General features: G+C 38.0%; 1 protein-coding gene across 1 annotated transcript; it reads left to right on the top strand.

Moving 5' to 3' along the window:
• Positions 1-398: 398 nt before the first annotated feature.
• Positions 399-20,118, top strand: LOC121614699 (macrophage mannose receptor 1-like). Its single transcript, XM_041948704.1, has 31 exons — positions 399-499; positions 819-1,175; positions 1,436-1,606; positions 1,912-2,067; positions 2,389-2,511; positions 3,233-3,367; positions 3,477-3,656; positions 4,060-4,214; positions 4,948-5,061; positions 5,701-5,816; positions 5,980-6,128; positions 6,219-6,418; positions 7,003-7,121; positions 7,522-7,594; positions 7,712-7,865; positions 8,061-8,099; positions 9,308-9,471; positions 9,606-9,667; positions 10,961-11,061; positions 11,352-11,494; positions 11,799-11,904; positions 12,456-12,580; positions 12,667-12,693; positions 13,464-13,566; positions 14,292-14,524; positions 15,065-15,230; positions 15,537-15,704; positions 15,795-15,911; positions 16,125-16,283; positions 17,045-17,083; positions 17,173-20,118. The coding sequence occupies exons 1-31, from the start codon at positions 436-438 to the stop codon at positions 17,427-17,429; spliced, it is 4,275 nt and encodes a 1,424-aa protein (XP_041804638.1). The 5' UTR covers positions 399-435; the 3' UTR covers positions 17,430-20,118.
• Positions 20,119-20,581: the final 463 nt, after the last annotated feature.

Genomic DNA, 20,581 nt, shown 5'->3' with positions numbered 1-20,581 from the left:
TTTCCTCCTGACATGAAGCACAATGTAACTAATTCGATAGCTAGTCTGTATTTTTGTGAATCCAGCTTCTTTGTCACTCTACTGTCAATTTTTTTTCTAACTCATTCAAAGGTATAGTACCTTTTATTTTAACTCTTGTTTATGGAATCTCATCATTTTCTGACTTGTGATCAATTTCATTGAACTTGTGCAAGACTTTTCACAGTTTCACAACTGCTCTCATTTCGGATCGGGGGGGCATGTTCATCAGAAAATGTTGACAAATTATTCGGATACATGACGCTGATTCATTAAAAAAGAACTAAAGAAGTCATGATGACATGACGTGTAAGGATGGGCCAAGTGGTTTTAAGATTCCCTTCCTTCCACAGTCATTGTCTTATATCCTCTGTGTGAAACGCATGGATAACATCTTCTGCTGCAAGACTACTAACAATGAAGATAACCTGCACAGCCTTTGTGCTCCTCATCCAAACACTGCAATGTTTGGCCTCAGATGGTACAGTATTATAATGTTTCCGATTTGTGGGGTTTTGCAAAGTAGGTATGTCGAGCAAATTGGTTGATATACCAAACACTGTGTATTTTTGTAGATTTGCTACAGCTCAATATTGATTATGATTCTAATAAGAAGAAATGATTTGTTTACATATTACATTTCTGTTTATTCTGTCAATTTCATAAAATTGTGTGTGTAATATAAAATGTAATTAGACAAAACTGAAACATCTCTGATGATAGACTACAACTGTTCAGATGCAGTTTTCTTCTGCAGTCTATCATAAGAACTGTGTATTGATACTTATTTTTCTCGACAGATTCAACATTTCAACTAAGTAGCAAGGCCACTGGTTTTTGTTTGGTTAAAGTACATGACTTCTGCTTCGACATTCGCTGGACAACTGGTGACCGACTTCTGGTTCCCTGGAAAAAAAAGTGCCTGGGAGTCCAGGGGAAAAGTGTGGGCAGTGAAATAACCCTCTACGATTGTGATGAGACAAGTGAACTACAAAAGTGGGAATGCAAAAATGAAACCGTGCTCGCCCTCAAAGACCAAGAGCTTTACATTGAACTCACTGCAGATAACACCGCAGTTCTCTCCAAAACAATAGGACCCAATAACCACCTCACAATTTCAGGGACATCAAGGGGTGCTTGCGCAAGAACATACAGGGGTAAAGTATAACACACTGCTGTTTGTCCAAACTCATAAAACCAGGGATAATAACCAGGAATTAGTCTGGCAGCTTATTGTAATTTTTTAAATTGAGAGTCTTGTCTATCTCTGGAAATCAAAGTATGAAAAAAGATAAAACAGACCCACTGAATGGACAGATTTTAATTATTTTGCAATGCAAAATGCAAATTGCTACAGGTACAGACAGAAAATAATGAAGCTATTCTTTGTTCTTTTGTGCTCGTTTTGGCCTTTCAGAACTTTACACCATTGGAGGAAATGCAAATGGCAGGACCTGCATGTTTCCCTTCCTGTACAAAGATCAGTGGTACTCATCCTGCACAATGTTTGACTCCTCAAAAAAGCGTCTTTGGTGTGCGATTGAAACAAAATATGACCATGAACTCTGGGGCTACTGTCCAACTAACTGTGAGTACTGCCTGTGAGAACCAGAGTTTTACCTATTCTATCATATTGCAGTGAGAGAAGTGCATAGTTGTAATACATGATTTTTAAGTGTAAACTGATTAACACTGGAGTGAATAATGCAGGCTCTCAGGAATTATAATGACCCTATAAGCAGGGAATTAATTAATTTAGGACCTACCAATAGTTTACATTAAAGTCAGCCTCTGACATTCAAAGGAAAAGGGAGCAACTAAACGTGAGGTTATGTGAAAAAATGATTTCATTTGGAAATGCATTGCCGTATTTTTGTTATGTATATTTCACAGCCAAAGAACACTGGAGCAAACACATTGTAACAGGAGCGTATTATCAGCTCAACACACAGTCAGCTCTGACTTGGTCTCAGGCTGAAACCAGCTGCCAACAGCAGAGCGCCTCCCTGCTCAGTATCACCGATCCTCACGAGCAGGCTTATGTCATGGGTAAGGTGACACTGACTCTGTATTGAATTTAGTGATAAAGGGAGCATGCATTTGAGCTGAGCAGTGTTTTCAAATTAGCCATCGTCTGTCATTTCTTAAACATGTAAAAGTGATCCAGTCTGTGCTAACAAATCATTAGTCATAATGGATGTTGATAGGCTAGACTTAAATGTGTGCATGGATACTTTTCTTTCATGACAGTAGTCAGGTGATTAATGTTTGAGCCTTACCCCTTATTATATTTGAGCCTTACCTTGTTATAGTTTTATAATTTTTGTTTCTTGCCTTTTTTTTTTTAAACACACACAAACACACTCACAGTACTACTACAGGCAGCAGGCAGGGGACAGGGGGACAAGCTTTGGACTGGGCTGATCCTGGATCCAGAACATGGTTGGCAATGGTCTAATGGGAGGCCTTACCGTTACCTGAACTGGGACTCAGGTAAGTTTTTTTTTCCAATTTATTACTGTGTGTTGCTATTCTGACAATGCTAAGATTACTGCATCTCTGATATATTCCATCTTTTATACTTTCTACTGCATACATCCAATGTTGACTTACATTACAGTAACTGAATTTGTTAAATGGATGCCATCCTTGCTGATTGCATTCAAATCTGGTCAACATAATGTGTAAAATAATGTGCACATTTTGATCACACAATCATAATTACAACACCTCCTTTTTCATCGAACAGTACATTTTACTGCACAGTGAAAAAGGATATATATGACATGTACCGCTGCTAAACTAATTTTCAACATGATGAATCTTCACTGCTCTGGAGATCATCACCATTACCACCTAATGAAGCCATGTATCACTGTATGCATTCATTCATTACAAGATGGAGTTTACATGCATGCAGACATAAACTCAAAAAAAGACATGTTTCTTTATAGCTCAACTTTTTCTATTTCAACTCATATTCTTCTTTTTATCATTTCTACCATTGTTGTCAACCACTATCTTTGCTATTTGTATTACAGTTCTTTTTAAGGCCTGCAACAGTGCTGACTTTATAATGATGACATTTGATAATACCATAGTCTGTTTGGGTGCCACAAATAAATTCTGTGAGAATTTAAAGACTATGTGATACATCTGAGAACCGACACGAGTCTGTGTCAATATGTCAGGTTTAACTTTCGTTTTGTTTTAGGACATCCACTTCCTAATCCAGGACACAACTGTGCAATTTCTAATGGCGGTGTCCAGTACTCCTGGCAAAGTTCAACATGCACCAAGAAACTGGGGTACATCTGCTACAGTGAAGGAGCTGTGCCTCCTACTGAAGGTAAAGAAAGATATATACTTGATTCTATAGAAAAGCTTTCCACCAGTTACTGTATTGTCTTTGGTTAAGAGAATCAGTAATTAGACTTCTTTGTTCTTCTCATGATCAGATGTTGAGACAGGATTTTGTTCAAGACCTTGGATTCCCTACAATGGCCACTGCTTCTACCTCAATCGGACTCAGAAAACATGGCCTGATGCTCAGAGAGAGTGCCGCAAAAAAGGAGGGGACCTCGTCAGCATCCGCAATGTGGAGGACCAAAGCTTTGTCATCTCTCAACTTGGCTATGGTATGTGAGGACAATAAAAACACAGTGTAGCTTGAAAGAAAGCCTTTATGGCAAAAAACACACTTCTTTTGAGAGCACAAGCCTTTCCTCTGGCGCCACCCTTTGGCAAAATCTTAGACAACTTGCCCCTCCAGTGATATGGATCTGAGAACAGCAACCCATGCAACAGTTTCCTTTCCTGGTATGTCCTGAGCATTGCAGGCTCAGGACTTTTAGTCCTGATTTTTTTTATATGCGAAGAAAGCATTTCCCCAAAAAACATTTAAACTTGAGCAATATAAAACACCTAACTACAACTGACGCACAAAATAATGGAAAGCATAACAAGTTAAGCAGAGCACCACAAAAAGGATGAACGACAGATAACTGAAGGAAAGATAACTTCTTCTGCCCATGTCTGCAGCGTCCACTGATGAGCTTTGGATTGGACTGAATGACAGGAAGACAGAGGGTCTGTTTGACTGGACTGACCACTCTACTGTCAGCTTCACCAGCTGGGAGTTTGGGGAACCTGCTGTCTCCACTGACCAAGAAGACTGTGTTCTCATCAGGGGAGAGGTATGGAGCACCATGTCAGTATGGTACAAATCTTCATCATAATTTGTCCCGTGATGAAAACTAAACTGCCTCAAAGCAAACCAGCAAATTGTGGCGCCACGTATCACACTTTATTAAATACACTTTTGAATCAGAGCACATGGAAATCCACACACTTTTGTGTACTTTTGCTCTGGGGGCTGTTTTTCTTAGTTTGAGCTTAGCTCTGTAGTTCAAATTATGGGAAATCTCGATGATACAGCAAACGATATTTTAGACAACAGTGTGCTTCCAACTGTGTGGCAACAGTTTGTGAAAGACCCTTTCCTGTTTCAACACGGCAACGCCCCTCTTTACAGAGCAAGGTCGAACAAAACTTGGTTTTTGAGTTTGGTGTGGAACAACTCAACTGCCCTGCACAAAGCCCTGACCTGACCCTGAACAACAGCTATAGCTGATCTCACTAGTGCTCTTGTGGCTGAATGGGGAGCAAATGCCTGCAGCCAGGTTGCAAAATCTTATAGAAAACCTTCCAAAAAGAGTGAAGGCCTCAGAATAAGAAGCTCAATGATCAAAAAGGTGTGCAATGTTTGGATGCATACATATTTGTTGAATTTAAATATGTATCTATGATGATAACTCCATACATATTTAAAACAACAGGCTTTCTGTTTGATGGCATACATTGTATTTTGCCTGACAGTACATCCAGTCTCCACACAGATTAACATTTTACTGTGCTTCTTCCTTGTAGAATGGGAACTGGGCAGACCGTGTGTGTGAGGACAAGCATGGCTTTATTTGTATGAAGCTGAGCGCCTCTGAACCCTCCGGAGATGAGGTGGAGCAGAATATAGGCTGCAAAACGGTGTGTGAACTTTACTCTTTCTAATTTCTCAAAAAATGTATCTGTTTTATAATGTTTTATTTCCCAAAGCTGAAGTGTTGTCATACAGATCTGGGTGCTGTACTTCAAAATGTAGTGGTCAAATTTTGTATCTAGTACTAAATACATTTAAATGTAAAGCAGAAGATGATATTTAGTGGCAGCCCTGAACTCCAACCTCTACTGTAAATTTAACACATACACAATTTCAAGAAGGAAACAAGTTGGATCACACAAGATTAACAGATCCAGCATAAATATCTGGAGAAGACATCATATATATACAGTATTGAAAACTGGGCGATGCAACAAATTGTGCTAAAATGCTATTATATTTGAATTACTGAAGCTATTGAAGTAGGATGTTTAAGCCATAAAAAAATCAGGCTCATGAGTACACACTGGCATCTTTTGCTCTAAAAAAAACATATGCTGTAAAGTGAGAGCCAGATATCTCAGTATGCTGTGAAATATTCAGTCAAGGAACATTTAAAAGTAAATCAGATATATTATGGTCATTTTGTTTTGTTTAACTTTTTGTTCTCTGTAAAATGCATGCAAATGCATAGTTGGGACAACAACCTAATGATATTTTCCCAATTTTGATTTCCAACAATCCAGGGTTGGAAAAGGCACGGCTCCTACTGCTACTTTGTAGGGACAGAGACAAAGACGTTTGATGAAGCCAAAGATGACTGCAAGAGCTCAGATTCTTACTTAGCTGATGTTTCAAATGGGTAAAAACAATTATTTTGAGTAGTTTGAGCAAACTAAAAAATAACATACTGAATTTTAGAGATGCAAATGTAACGGGCTCCATTAGGCTTATTATACACACTTTTGTTATTGTAAATCATTCACTGATGTAAGAAAACCTGCAATCCTACTAAATATTTCCAGGGTGGATAATGCATTCCTTGTCAGCTTGGTGGGGTTGAGACCAGAGAAATACTTCTGGTTAGGCCTCTCAAACCAGAAAGACATTGATTACTTTAAGTGGACCCAGGGAAACGCAGTGAGATTTACTCACTGGAACGCTGAAATGCCAGGTATGGAGAAATTAGAATTCCTTTCTGCAACAAGTGGCAGAAACTGACTTCCCAATTGACCATTCAAAATTTCTCCCTTGACAATGCAAGGTCACCAACAGGGCTGTGTTGCCATGACAACTGGGCTATTTGCTGGCCTCTGGAACGTGCTACCCTGCACCAATAAGGAAAAATACATCTGCAAACACCTGGCAGAGGGGGCAGATTTAACCCCTGTACCGCCAACTGTTCCCCATCCCAAGTGTGCAGAGGGCTGGACTCCTCTTGTGTCAAGAAACTACTGCTATAAGGTAAGAGCCAACACAGTTTAACATGAGTGAAACATCTACAGCTGATTCCAAAAAAGTTGGAACACTGTGTAAAACATAAATAAACAGAATGTGATAATCCTTTGTCCTCACCGAACCACAAAGTAATGCAGGTTATGCCCTGTCTAAGAAAGGCTAATGCACAACAAGAGGCAAACTCATCCTTCAACTCAACCAAATCTCAAGTTTAAGCCTGAGACTGTTGTTGAATCATAATGGCTTTTTCTATTATTTATTATTTTGTGAATGATAGGGGAGGGCAAGGACAACATACCAAACCAAAGAGAAATATCATATTTCATATAATATAGTCAGAATATCAACATTCATTTAAGGAAATCGTCTAGGGTATTTTTCACCAAAATGACAGGCTGTTTTATTCTCACACAGAGAGGAAAAAAACTGAAAACCTAACACACAACAAAACACAGCCACAGTTGCAACAATTTAACTAGCCAATCTCCATAGACATCTATTCAACACGATGTTGTTGTGTCTTCAGAGGCATCAATTTACGTGTTTCTTAAATTGACACACGAGACTCAACTACTTGCCTTGTGTTTAAGTTGTATCTAGGGCCATCTGTTAACAAGAAGACCTGGTACGAGGCCAGAGATTACTGCAGGGCCATTGGAGGAGACCTGCTCAGCATCCACAGCGCTGCTGACCTAAAACTGCAAAAAAGGTACAGCATGGTGCGGTCTCATACAATTAGGGCTGCACTTGACAAAATGTCGCCATCTAACACATTAGCTGCACCATTCTCATTCTTTCGAGGAGCTGGAAATTTGTCCCTTCTGTCAAAATTAACATTAGTTAGTAAGCATGATTATTGGCAGAGAATCTTGTTATAGTAAATGGCTAATTACAAAATTAAGGTTTATTTAGTGTCATTTTATAACATAAGGCTGCAATATGAAAAGCAAAGCTGTCGCCCTGTGATGCTACACACAAATAGAATATACATACAAATAATTGAGGACAATGAGGACAGTGCATCATCAGATAGCTATAAAATTAGGCAAAGGTTTGTTCTTCAAGCATTCTACAGAGGCTGCATCATAATATAAGTTTGTCCGTTACAGATATGATTCAGTCTGGATTGGACTTAGTGCTCCTGACCCGATCACTGGTTACGTATGGAGCGATGGATCTCCAGTGAGTTAAAAGTTTTCTCTTTCTCCAGTGGTTGAGTAATCTATCAATTGTAATTTGTTCACCTTAAATAAAAATCAGTTTTTCATTGCACATTTCATCTTTCGCTTTTGTTTACAGGTAAATTTCCTACACTGGAAGGACGGAGAGCCAAACAATAAAAACAATGTGGAATCTTGTGCTGAATTGTTAATATATAGGTGGGGCTGGAGCAAGTCGTGGAACGATGTGCACTGTGAGAAAAGTCTTGGATGGATGTGTCAGATCCGTGCAGGTAAAGCATGGCCATTTGGCTACATGGGTAAAAGAAAATTTAATTGGTTTGTGTTGAAGGAGCAATATTACTTTTTTCCCCAGCCATGTCTTCTTCATGTGTGTTCAGGGTGTATGAAATTTCAAACCAGAGGTGCTCACCATCACCTTAATAACGTATTCTACATACATTTATCTTCTGTCTATGTTCTCACAGGAGTGACTCCAAAGCCACCTCCACAACCTGCCGCACCTGGTAAGTGGGAATGTGTATGTGACCACATGGTAATACACGATTTTTTTACACAATTGTATGTATTCTATGTAATGTAACTGAACTCAAAATGCATGCTTTTCATGCTGGATCATCCAGATTTCCTGTGCTCTCTTTTGAAGAAGAATTCTTTGTTATTATAGCACCTCATGTGTTTTTTCAGTCTAAGTGGTATACAGTTTTTTTTTTACATGCAGTTTAGCAAATTAATTCTTCTTAAGCTGTATTTGCATAGAGTTCTGCACTGACAGCTGACTAACAACCACAAAGCAGTCTGAAACAATGAACAAAAAGCACCTCAGACTTTGAGCCTTCTAGCTGATGTCTCCTCTGTACCTGCAAGCATGGAGCCATCTTGTGTTGCACCTTGTCTTGCTGAACAAGCTGCTAAACAACCATTCAAGGGAGGAAAAAATCCACTGACAACGGCATTTTGCAGGCTAGATAGCTACTAGCTAGAAACTTAAACTTAGCTTAGCACTTATCTTTAAAACGATATGAAAATATTAACAACAAATTTGACACCATTTTTTGCTAAGATGAGTTGTAATGTAATTTGGGTTGGAATAAACAGCATTTCCCTATTCTTTCTTTAAATGGAGCCCCAATCTTAAAAACATCTTCCTTTCATATACTATCTCTCATTTAATATTTGCAGTACAGTAATCATTTCAATTTAAAGATGACTCTCTAAAATGTGACGGTTTATATAGTTTATCTAAACCACACATTTTCTTAAGTACCTCTAGCAGTATCTAGCTATGAAGCCCAGCTTTAGAGACATTTTCTAAAATTTGTGCTACCACCATAGTGAAATAGAAGTTAGACGTATTTCATTTGTGGTGCTCTCAGCATTGAAAAGTTACTTGTAAAAACTAAACTAAAGAAATCATGAGAAATATCTCCATCAAACAACAATGTCTCCATTACTCTTAATAATTCACAGATCTTGCTGCGAAGCTTTACAGTTCCTATGAAAGGTGTTCACAGTGATGACCAACCTTTAAACCTCAATCACATAGTTTTAGCTGCCTTTACGATACGGTTGCATACCAGAAAACACTCAGGTGGATTGTTCTTGTAACAGTCAGATGGGCCATTATGTAAGGCAATGCCAGATATTTTTGTTGTTGAAATAGGAGGGCTTGGTGATGTAACTAACGTATTACATCTTTCTGACATGTTTTCAGACTACAATAAGACCTCAGATGGGTGGCTAGAATGGAAGGGAAACCAGTATTATATTAACAATAAGTTGATGGCCATGGAAGAAGCTCGTCACTTCTGCCAAAAGAGGCATAGTGACTTGGTAACTATCAACAGTGAAGCTGAAGGTGTCTTTTTGTGGAAACGGGTAAGCAGAGACATGTACACTTCATTACACAATTAAAGCAAAGAACAACTAAAATATAGATACCATGGCATGTAACTTCAGCACAAACTGCAATTTAAGTACCGCTGGTTTACCATGTGCCTGTCTGTGTGTAGATATCGGAAACTTATCGGTCATACTGGATAGGTCTGACAGCAGAACTTGATGGAACATTTGAGTGAGTATCAATGAAGTACAAACGACAGAAAAAGTCTGAGGAGAAAACTTCCTTCTTTTGGGATAAAGACATTTCAAAGCCGCATTATTATAAGTATAAAATGTATCTAACATGTATGTCACCAGCTAAAACATACTGATAAGGTACTGTTGCAAGAAATGACATGGTTCAGATCCATTGAGGATCTGAAGGAAAAGGCTTTCATTCTAGACAGTACAAAGTAATGGCAGAGCTACTATTCGCTATAAATGAGCTTGTTATCTTGTACCACCATCTTGCAAATTTGTATTTTGTCTTCAACATTTAAACCTGGAAGAAGAACAAACTTTATACAGTTTCGGTCTTTAGACTTGAATCAGTTTGTTTGTTTGTTTGTTTGTTTGTTTATTAGGATCCTCCATTAGATACCACAATATGCAGTAGCTATTCTTCCTGGGGTCCTCACGTTACATTCTCAAACAATATTTTCATCTTAAACATAAAATTACAGACAATACACTCCATACATTCATACCAACAATCATTTCATACAAGTAGCTCTGTTATTTAATTCTTGATTTCATAAAAATAAACAGCACTAGGAAAGAAAAGGAAAAGAAAGGTATAAACAAAAAGCAAAACTCTCCGCTCACGCGATAACTCAACTAATTAGAAAAGCTCATATCGGCAGTGAGAGGAACAACAGTTCCTTCAAGGTATCCCATATGTAAATAAGTACATTTTTAACCTTTTTTTTAAAGCAGCTCCTATTACAACTTGAAATTAAAAAACTTGGTAATAAGTTCCATGCCCGCATTGCCCGATAGTGCACCGTTGCTTTTATCAAATTTGTTCTGCATTGAGGCAGCCTAAATCTCCCCTCTAATACCTGCCTAGTACAATACTGATGTCAATCAGAAAAGAATGTCAATTTATGATAGAATACCTCAGGGATTTTATACACAATAACATTCTTTATGAAAGATACAAGCAAATAGTGTAATTTACTTTTGACATTTAACCAAGTTAGTTGATTATGCATTGTTGTGCTACTAGTTCTATATGGACAATTCAGAGCTATACGAGCAGCTTTATTTTGCGCCACTTGTAATTAGTGCAGATTACTTTGCGTTGTGTTTGACCAGATGACAGCACCATACTCTAAATGTGATAGAACTAGTGTCTGAATTAGTTGTTTGATCAAGTAGTTTGGTATAAATTTCTAAATTTCTAAATCAGTATTGTCATTACGCTAGTAATGTTTTCACAATGAGTTTTTAGGGCAAAATCTCAATTGATTTGTGTTACACTAAGGTGGATGGATGGTTCTCAAGTGGTGTTTCAAAGATGGAGTGAAGGTCAGCCTGATTTCAAGAATTATGATGAGAACTGCGTTGTCATGGAGCAGTATAATGGTGAGTAAACAGAAATATGATTCACACTGACACACAAGCAAAAGGAAAAGTCAACAAAGCTTTAAAGTTGTAATCCTTAAAATTTTAGTCCTGGTCAATTGGACAACACTTGTGGTTCCATAGTATAAGCAAGTGCAGTTTAATACTAAACCAAACTATCATTGAGCTACTTCATCAAAAATACAACAGAGGAGCAACTGGAGAAAGTGTTTACAGCACAGCCAAACATACTCACCTAGTTTTAATTGAGAATACAGCTGCTGATTTCCCTGTCTTGGATTGGTTCACAGGGTTCTGGCATGACTATAATTGTGGGTATCAGCATGGCTCCATTTGCAAACGCAGGGACTCACCCCCTGTCAATGCCACCGTGGCACCCACAATGGCCCCTAAAGGTGGCTGCCCACCGCACTGGAAAAAATTTAACTCTAAGGTCAGTGGTCACTTGGCTTTTAAGCATGTTGTGTTGAATGGATAAAATAAATACTGGAATAACACAGATGCAGTTCACCGTGCTTGCAATGACATCGGCCTTCGATTTGAAAAAGTTAATCTTTTAGGATCGAATTTTTTATGTAATGCTCTTTTAAGATATCACATTAAGCTGTTTTGTCATGTAGAACTGGTATTAATGTACTAACTAGGACCATGTTTGGGTGGCTGTATTTGGCATATTTTCAGCAGTTGTAAATAAATAATAATAAAGTAGTAAGTAGGTTATAATTTCACACCTCTAGTGTTACACCATCATCAAAGACCAGAAATTAACATGGGATGGAGGGAAGAAACAGTGCCAAGCTATGGGTGGAAACTTGGCCTCTATTTCATCAAGACATGTGGAAGGTTTGTTTTGCATCTTTTTTTCTGGTGAAATATCCACCGATCTTATCAACTTCATCTCCTGCGGTCCATTTATAGCAGAACCCTGGAAATCACAACTAACAAAGATGACTACCAGAAATCCAATCAATGCTATCAACCAGGCTTACTAGAACCTAGAATTACTGATTCTGCTTGTTGATTATTTGTCTATATCTGTATCCTGTGAGGTACTTTGTAACTTTGCTTTACAAGGTTCTACATAAATAAATCCTACTCACTTATGACTGATTTAAATGGAGGGATTGTGATGGTTGTGAGGCTGGAGGTTCAATAATCACCTTATAATAAAACAGTTCATTGGTTCACACACTTATTGGTGAAAAAGATCTAAAATGCTCAAATGACCAATGTTTATACATTGTAAAACATATCTAGGTGGTTACTAGAGGGGGTTTCCTGAAAAAACAAAGCCACTGAAACGGCCCACGTATATTGTGTTTTATGTACATTTTGGCTAAAAAAAACTTCCATACACATATCTCATCCTTCAATCATTATCTGTTAATTTTCAGTGTTTCTGATGACTCAAATGGCTGACAGACCTATTTCAGACCTCTGGATTGGTTTTCGCAGTTTAAATGGTGATTATTATTGGACTGATGGGCAACCAAGGCGATACGTCAACCTGGGTTTTAAAGTAAGTGTGTTTTTTAATGTAATGTGGGGTAGCACTCGTGATAATGTGTTTGTATGAAAAAGTGACACTTTGTTTCTCCATTGCAGGGACACCACCGTGTTCGATTTTCTTCGGTAAAGTTCAAATTTAACTTTATTTGATTATTTGAAGGAAAAATGAAAATTCCAGGATGTGATTGAGGCTCCAAATTGTGGCAATATAATGGGGGAAGATTATACAATTACACTATATATATAAATATCATATTGTATTGCTGCATGATCTTATCCATCCTTCCATTCTTCTGTCAGTGTATCTATTTATCAATCACGTGAGGATGGAAGGTTAAGGGTCTCATCAGGTCTATTATAGTTAACTTGAAAAACTAGTTCATGTCAAAAGGTGGTAATTCAAAGTTAAATAGATTTGTGCAAGAAGCATATTAGTTTAACTCCCTTGGCCATGCATGATTAAAACTGCCCTCCCACTGTACGCTCCTCACTTAAGTACAAAGACAATGTTTTTCTTCAGCATTTTGAAGTTACTGTGCAGCAGACCCTTACACTGGGCAGCAGGACTCTTTTATTTCTTTCTTTCCTTTCAAACTGGTATTTGTAGACAACGATAGAAGATTGACTCTGCCTATACATGAATGAGATGGCCTTAATGACATCATTTGTATAAAAGGGGTCACCAAACATATTCTACTATTTCTTTTTTTTCCCATGGGATAGCAGACCAGCTAACAAAATGAGCTAACAAGAACAACATATTATTGCCATCAGAAGTATGCTCTGGTCCCAAAAAGAATACTATACTAGATGTATTATCATGCCTCTGTAATTACGTTGGATCCTGACACAGTTTTCCCTTTTCCTCACTTTGTCTCTCTGTGGTTCCCCAGAGAACTTGTGTGGTGATCAATACCAATCCTTATCGTGTTACTGGGAAATGGATACCGAAGTCCTGCAATGACACCAATGGATATATCTGTCATCGAAATGTTGGTGAGTCCATGCTCATTTCCTCTTTGATACATTCCCTGTGGTTTAAAATTATTTTACAGTAGTGGAGTAGTAGTAGTAGCAGTAGTAGTAGTAGTAAGGGTCGGCATGTTTGCTCTAAGTAGTTCTTTGGATTTATTAAAAAGGCTATAACCAATATTTTTACTGTAACAATGTTTAAAATGGCAATGTGAAAACAACAAGACAATGTGAAAGTTGTTGCTTGTAATGATAAGCCTACAGATGATTATCTCTCCCATCTGGAGCTACCCTCGGCTCTACAGAACAATACAGCAAATTCCAGCTTTAAATTCTAACTTTGCCATTAAAGTTATTGCAGGTTTAAGGCAGTGACTAACTTGGTGTCATATCAAAGATGTAGGAAATCCCATTTCATTCACTTCAGCTGCCCTAATAGCTGAGCTACATCTTTCACAAGCACAAACTAACTCTGAGTGCAAATCCAACTAAATTGTACTAAAGCTACTGATGATTTGCTGTGCAACTTTTCAGTAGTGAAATCAATGTATGCTAATGAACTGTGAAACTGTAATACATGTGGTACTTGTAAACACAAGCCTATTCAAAAACAACAATTTTGAATTGGGAGAGTGAGTCATTCTCAGGAAAATGGAAAAAATAGTAACTGCTAAGCATCTATACAACAAAGTGCTTGACATTAAGATGAATGGAGAAACTAAATTCCTGCTATTTCTCACCCTACACAGACTCTTCTCTCCCAGACTCTCCTGAACCAACAACTTCTACTGACTATGTCAGAATACTTAATGACTCTATCAAGGTTGTTCCTCAACAAATGAGCTGGGATGCAGCCAAGAAGCACTGTGAAGATGATGGTGCTAAACTCACTAGCCTGAGAACTGAGTGGTCACAGGCCTATGTTGAGCTGCTGGCCTTGACTCTCAAAGCTCCTCTGTGGATTGGAATGAACAAAGCGCAGGTACAGAGCAGGAGCCTCTCAAAGAGCACAACATAACAAAACTCACCGCTGTTTGTAACTACTGTAAAAATTACTAACCATATATGGCTGAGGCTGATGGGAAAGATATCAGTTTTGAAAGTATTTGGTCGTAAACCAAGAGGACAGATTAAAATTATGATCCGATGATGGTGATAGACGAAAAGTTAAGGGATCACAATTAGTGTGATCCAATCCTTTGGGGAACATGAATGGCTTTACATTTCACTCAAAATCAAAAATGTCAACTGAAACAGGAAAGTCAATGGGTCACCGACATTGGTAGGATTCATCCTCTGAAGACCAAGAATGGTACTAAATTCCATGGTAATCCTTTCAAAACTGAAGTTGATCCAACATTTCTGTCTGGACAAAGGTTGTGGATTGACAGAAAGACCGAGATTTCAATTTATACAGCCATGATGCTAATATGTTGCTTTAGAAATCATAAACATTACACATATTTTCTTAAAAAATATGTTGAATAAAGCTGAATGCAGTTTTATCAATCTCTGCTTTCAGACCAATGGGTATTTCAGATATATTGATGGCTGGCGCATGAGTTTTAGACACTGGGGTAAAAATGAGCCAAGCAGAGACAGACCTTGTGTCTACGTGGATGTGGATGGAAAATGGAAGACTGCCTACTGTAACCAGACTATGAACAGTGTTTGTATGAAGTCCACAGGTACGTCCAATAACTCATCATAAATACCAACATATGTCAACTTTAAGTTATTAGCCTGTGAACATCGGAATACATCATGTGCTCAACTGTTTCCAACAGTTTTAACACCAGGTTTTTAAGATACCTTTTAATCACTTTTAAGAAATGTTAATTATAAAGATTGTAAGCCTTTACCTGAACATGATTTTAGATGCGTTTTATTTAAAAAAAATATGATAAAATAAAGGGTCTATTTCAGTGCATTGCATAGGAAAGCATGAAAAGATCTAATTAGCTGAGCCCTTTGTCACTGTCTCTCGTTTACAGACGTTCCACCAACAGAGTCAAGTCTTTTTCCAGGGATTTGCCCTGAAGACCCAGAGACATTGAACACAGGCCAGAGTTATTTCTGGCTACCATTTAAGGGTTACTGTTACAAATTTTTCACAGAATCAAAAGCCTGGCCAGACGCATCTGCCAGCTGTGCAAGACATGGTAAGTTCTTTCTGTGGATTGTGTAAGATATTGCATTTCTTCTCGCTAAAATGCATGTAGCTTTCAGTATGGACTTTTTCTTTTGTGAAGGTGGATCACTGGCCAGCATTGAAGATCCCTCTGAGCAAGATTTCATTCAAAGCAATGCAAAAATGTTTGAAGACAGCCAGGCCTCTTTCTGGATTGGCCTGTACAAAACTCACAGAGGTACAGACATATTGTCTCGTCTTTCAAGATAATAAATATTCAGCCACAGAGAGGGAAAAGAATATACAAAAAAAAAACCTATGCTTATGAAGAAAAAATAATTACCATGTTCATTTTGACTGTTATTTTTTATTGTTCAAAATTTGTTTAAAATAATTTTACAAGCACATCAGGAGACTTACTAAATAAGAAAAAAAAATAATTTGTTTCCAGGGGAGTGGTTTTGGTTGGACAGAACAGTCATGGACTACACGAACTGGGGTGAAGGCGAACCTGATTCTGGCAGCCATGGAAGGATTAGTACTTCAAGTGGGACATGGACAGCAAGCGATCACTGGTACATTAGACCATATATCTGCAAAACACCCAAAGGTAAATTAATTATTCTTCTGTGGACTCAAATAACATAACATTTTTCTGTTTTGACATGAATGACTGTGTTAGATTGGCAATCACAGAGTCATAAGTTCTTGCCATGAGAGAGACAAACCAGTGCCTGACTATTCATGGCTTTCTTGCTTTCAAGACTTGTGTGATGCATACAAATAATCAATAAGGTGCCAGGGACCGACTTAGCTGTTCCAACTGACACCTCTGACAACAAATATTTGCATATGTAATTGGAGTTTCATGAATGAACCTGGAACACTAAATTCTTAATTGGCAATGAAGATGGGCTCCGTCTTGTGCCCTTGCAGCTGGTGGAAAGAGGGTGAGTGTGTTAGCCTCATATATGTGCAAAGGGTGACGTTGCAGCTACGGTTGTCATTAACTTGTCTTAATACTCATGAACTGTGGGTGATAGTCAAATGGTTACACATTCAATGAAATGAAATAAAACCTCATCCTTCTTTAACTATGCCATTACAGTTGTGCACTTGTAAGTGCTGTGTGCTCCGATTGGCCAGTGTCACAGAATGTTGTAGAGAGAGAAAAGGAAAGAGAAGGAAAAAATTCTGACATGATGGCTGGATGTCATGAGGCTTCCCAGATGCTGTGTCGGTTGTCTTCCACACTGACAAACTATATAGGAAAAACAAGCAGTTGTCATCAAAGTGAGGCTGGGTCATTATCAGGCTCGTGTATTGTAGTTTTTGGTGTACAACTGTCACATTTCCTTTGTTTCTCTCTAGTATTACCACCAATGACATCACCATCATCATCACCAGCTGGTACGCAACACCTCCTTATCTTACTTATTTCACTCATAATTGTGGCAAAATTCTTTTGCAGCTCATCATCTATTTTTTAATCTGCACAGGACTTGATCGTCACCACCATGGCTACATCACTTTGGCAGTTGTGCTGGTCATGACTGGAATTACCATCGTGGCAGCCACTGCCTTCTTCCTCTTCAGGAAGAAAAGGCATCGCTTACCCTTCCCTGGGAAGTCGACAAACTTTGGAAACCCACTTTTCTTCAGCAATGAACAGTCCCAATCTGATGTGGCTGACACAAATAAACTGGTAGAGAATGCACAGGAAGAGAACCCTGAGCCTGTTATAGCTATGTTATAACATGCATCCCCTGGCCCCCCAAAAAAACCCAGAATCTGTTCACTTTACTTTTTGACCTTACCTAAATGTTAAAACAAGCGTTGTGTATTTTAATATTTGCTAGAGATCAACTGCTGTGTAAAGTTTAAAGAGCTGTAATGTCTAATTAGCACTGAACAAAAGAATAAATAGACATTATCACTACTGCATTTCATCATGCTTAAAGCTACATAATGCTTAGCTTTATCCATCTGGAAATTCCAGTGACCTCCAATATATGCCTTTGCCATGAAAACACTGTTACATTACAATATGTATTTCTCATTTTACCAGTTATCTATCAAGAGGTACTCTTTTTTCACAGAAAAACATTTTACATACAGTAAATTTTAATTTTTCATTTTAATTTCCAAACAATGGAGCAAAAACACATCCAAGAGGACAAACAGTGCCACCTGGTGGCTACAGTAACACAGTTGCATGGGGATGGAGTGACTAAACATAAACAAAATGTATATCTTAAAACACATACCTGCAGAAGAGATTAATATATATATATATTAATTGTCTTCTGGTCTACTTTCATTCTGCACTTCTGCTTCTATACATGCGAACATGCAGTTTACACTTGCAATGCAAGCTATGCTGCATAGATTACATGACACAGGGCAGACTGCTGCGGTGCAAATCACGCCAACAAAATGAAACTAAAAGCATCAGTAAAACTTATATTAACAGTCAAAACAACACATAACAGCTCTGTAACATAATAGTATGCAACAGTAAATAATACGCACCAAAGATTCTAACATGAATGTCTAAATTCCTAAGGAAAATATTACAGTCACGGCAGCCTTTTCTCACACAACTTACCCTCAGCAATGCAAAACGGCACTGTGAGGGGTAGAAGGGAGGAGCTACGGAAGCCCAGGAGGTATGGATTTCCACAGGAAAAATTTATAAAATAACAGTAAATAAAAGTAACTAATTAAGATAAAATTACATAAAAGTACTCAAAATAATCATTAAATTATTAATAAAATTCACAAGAATGAATTGGAAAAAATAATAAAGTGCATTTTTAACTTGTTACACAAGAATGGTGACATTTGTTTATTACACACACAATGTACTCCTGTACTAAGGCTAATGGGAATGCCATTGGTGTTGCAGAAATCTGTCATAAAACACAAAGTATTGGACAAATTTTGTTCTACTTAGTCTCTGTCAGCAGCTGGAAAAGGCCAAAAACTCTCAAAAGACGTTGTACACACAGATTTATTTGGAGGAAATGTTTTGGCCAAATTGTGCTTAAACACGCAGAATGATATAACAACGATTTACCAAGGATTACCAAACCCTCAATTTGAATTTGATGTTGCCCAATTGCTTTGACTATTAATCAATTTGTACAAGCTCACCTCACCTGTTTACTTTGTGACCCCTTACTGATCAGAAGCTTTTCCACAGCTCACTTCTCATATTCACAGAAACCACTTCCTCTTTGAACAACAGTATTTTCAAAAAGGCTCAAAGGCACATTCAATTGGGTCCAATTCACCAAATAATTTTGTCTTTAAACTGGTACTAAGGATCCCTGATAACACATACAATGTATAAACCAATAACAGTACATAATTATCATTGATATGTGCGCTTGTAAGTTCTTCTTTAATCTTTAATAAAGCACATTTCTCTCCTTTACAGCCATGCATGCAGGCCTACTTCCTCTGCTGCGTCTGCAAGCTGAGGGTTAAGGGTGTGGACCAATGACGATAGATTTGTAACGTTTTTACCAGTCCAGGAAATGTCAATCTTTTACCACACTGAAAATATAGACGTGGGCTGTGATAGACTGACACAGCATTTAAAGTGCAGGACTTAAACACTGAAGGCAGTGGGTGGGTGGGCGAGTGGATGAATCAGGGATACAGACCATTTTTGGAGACAGCACAACACAATTTTCTAACTAGGAGCAGCAGCCTTCCTTGCAAATATTGATTATTAAATGAGCTTATTAAAATCATCATTGTATATCATGTGAAACACCAGGAGCAGCATTTCCACTGGTAACATCTTGCCATGACAGGCAACCACAGCAAAAAAAAAAAAAAAAAAAAAATACGAAAGAAAACAAAACATTCCACTTTCAATCATGTGATCCACTTCCTCAATATGCTACAGATGTTGTTCAGATGTTACTGCTGCAAAGAATCTTATAATGGTCATCATCAGCGGATCAACTTTATTCAGTTGTGATGGTTCAGTATTTAAATATGATCTATGCTTGGAATCACTGTCACATGATAATGGCCACTTGTTATCATGCAGCAATGGGAAAACAACTGAATTTCCACCTGAGCAAACTGAGCAAAACTCCATCTGTTGATGAAGACCACAGCATGTTGTGCTGAGATAGCGATCACTTTTATAACAAACACTAGAAGGAACTTGCCATGGTGAGCTCAAAATGCAGGACAGAAGATTAAACATAATAAAAATAAATCCATCACAAAAATAGAACATAATTACATATCAAGTATCATAGGCATAAAAATGCGTAAAGATAGAACAAAAAGAACAAAACAAAAATACATTCTAAAGTGCCAAAATAATGGGATGAAATGTAGCTGAAAGCTCTGGAATATGAAACTTACGTTTTTTTTATTGAAAGTTTATGAGGACAATATGAGGACAGCGGTACACATTTTTGGAAACAACTGAGTGTAACATTATCAGCATCATCTTGCTCAGATGATGCTGATAATGTTACACTCAGTTGTTTCACGTGAAAAGCGACTAGAATGAAAAAGGAGAGCCAGAAAGAAAAGTTCAACCCTGGACCCTTTCTCACCTCCACAAACATGGCCAATCAAAGTGTGAATCGGCATAAAGTGGCGTCAGACCATTTTGGAAAGTTAGAGAAATGGTCAGACACACACTCACACCTGCAGGCAATTTAGAGTAGCCAATTAACCTAGTCTGCATGTCTTGGGCTTTGACGGTGAAAGTAAACCAGAGCACCTGGAGGAAACCCATGCAGGTACAGGGAGACATTCAGTGCTACAAAACAATGTGAGGCAAAGTATCTGTCAGTATTTTGTCTACTAGTTCTCTCAAGGTTGGCTTGGTGTGTCAGTCCTCTTAGCCATCTGGGTTTGTGTGCCTAGTCT

The sequence above is a fragment of the Chelmon rostratus genome, chromosome 12, assembly GCF_017976325.1.
Source record: "Chelmon rostratus isolate fCheRos1 chromosome 12, fCheRos1.pri, whole genome shotgun sequence".
Classification (NCBI taxonomy): domain Eukaryota; kingdom Metazoa; phylum Chordata; class Actinopteri; order Chaetodontiformes; family Chaetodontidae; genus Chelmon; species Chelmon rostratus.
Note: the sequence above shows the minus strand (reverse complement) of the source record. Positions and strands in the feature narration are given on the sequence as shown.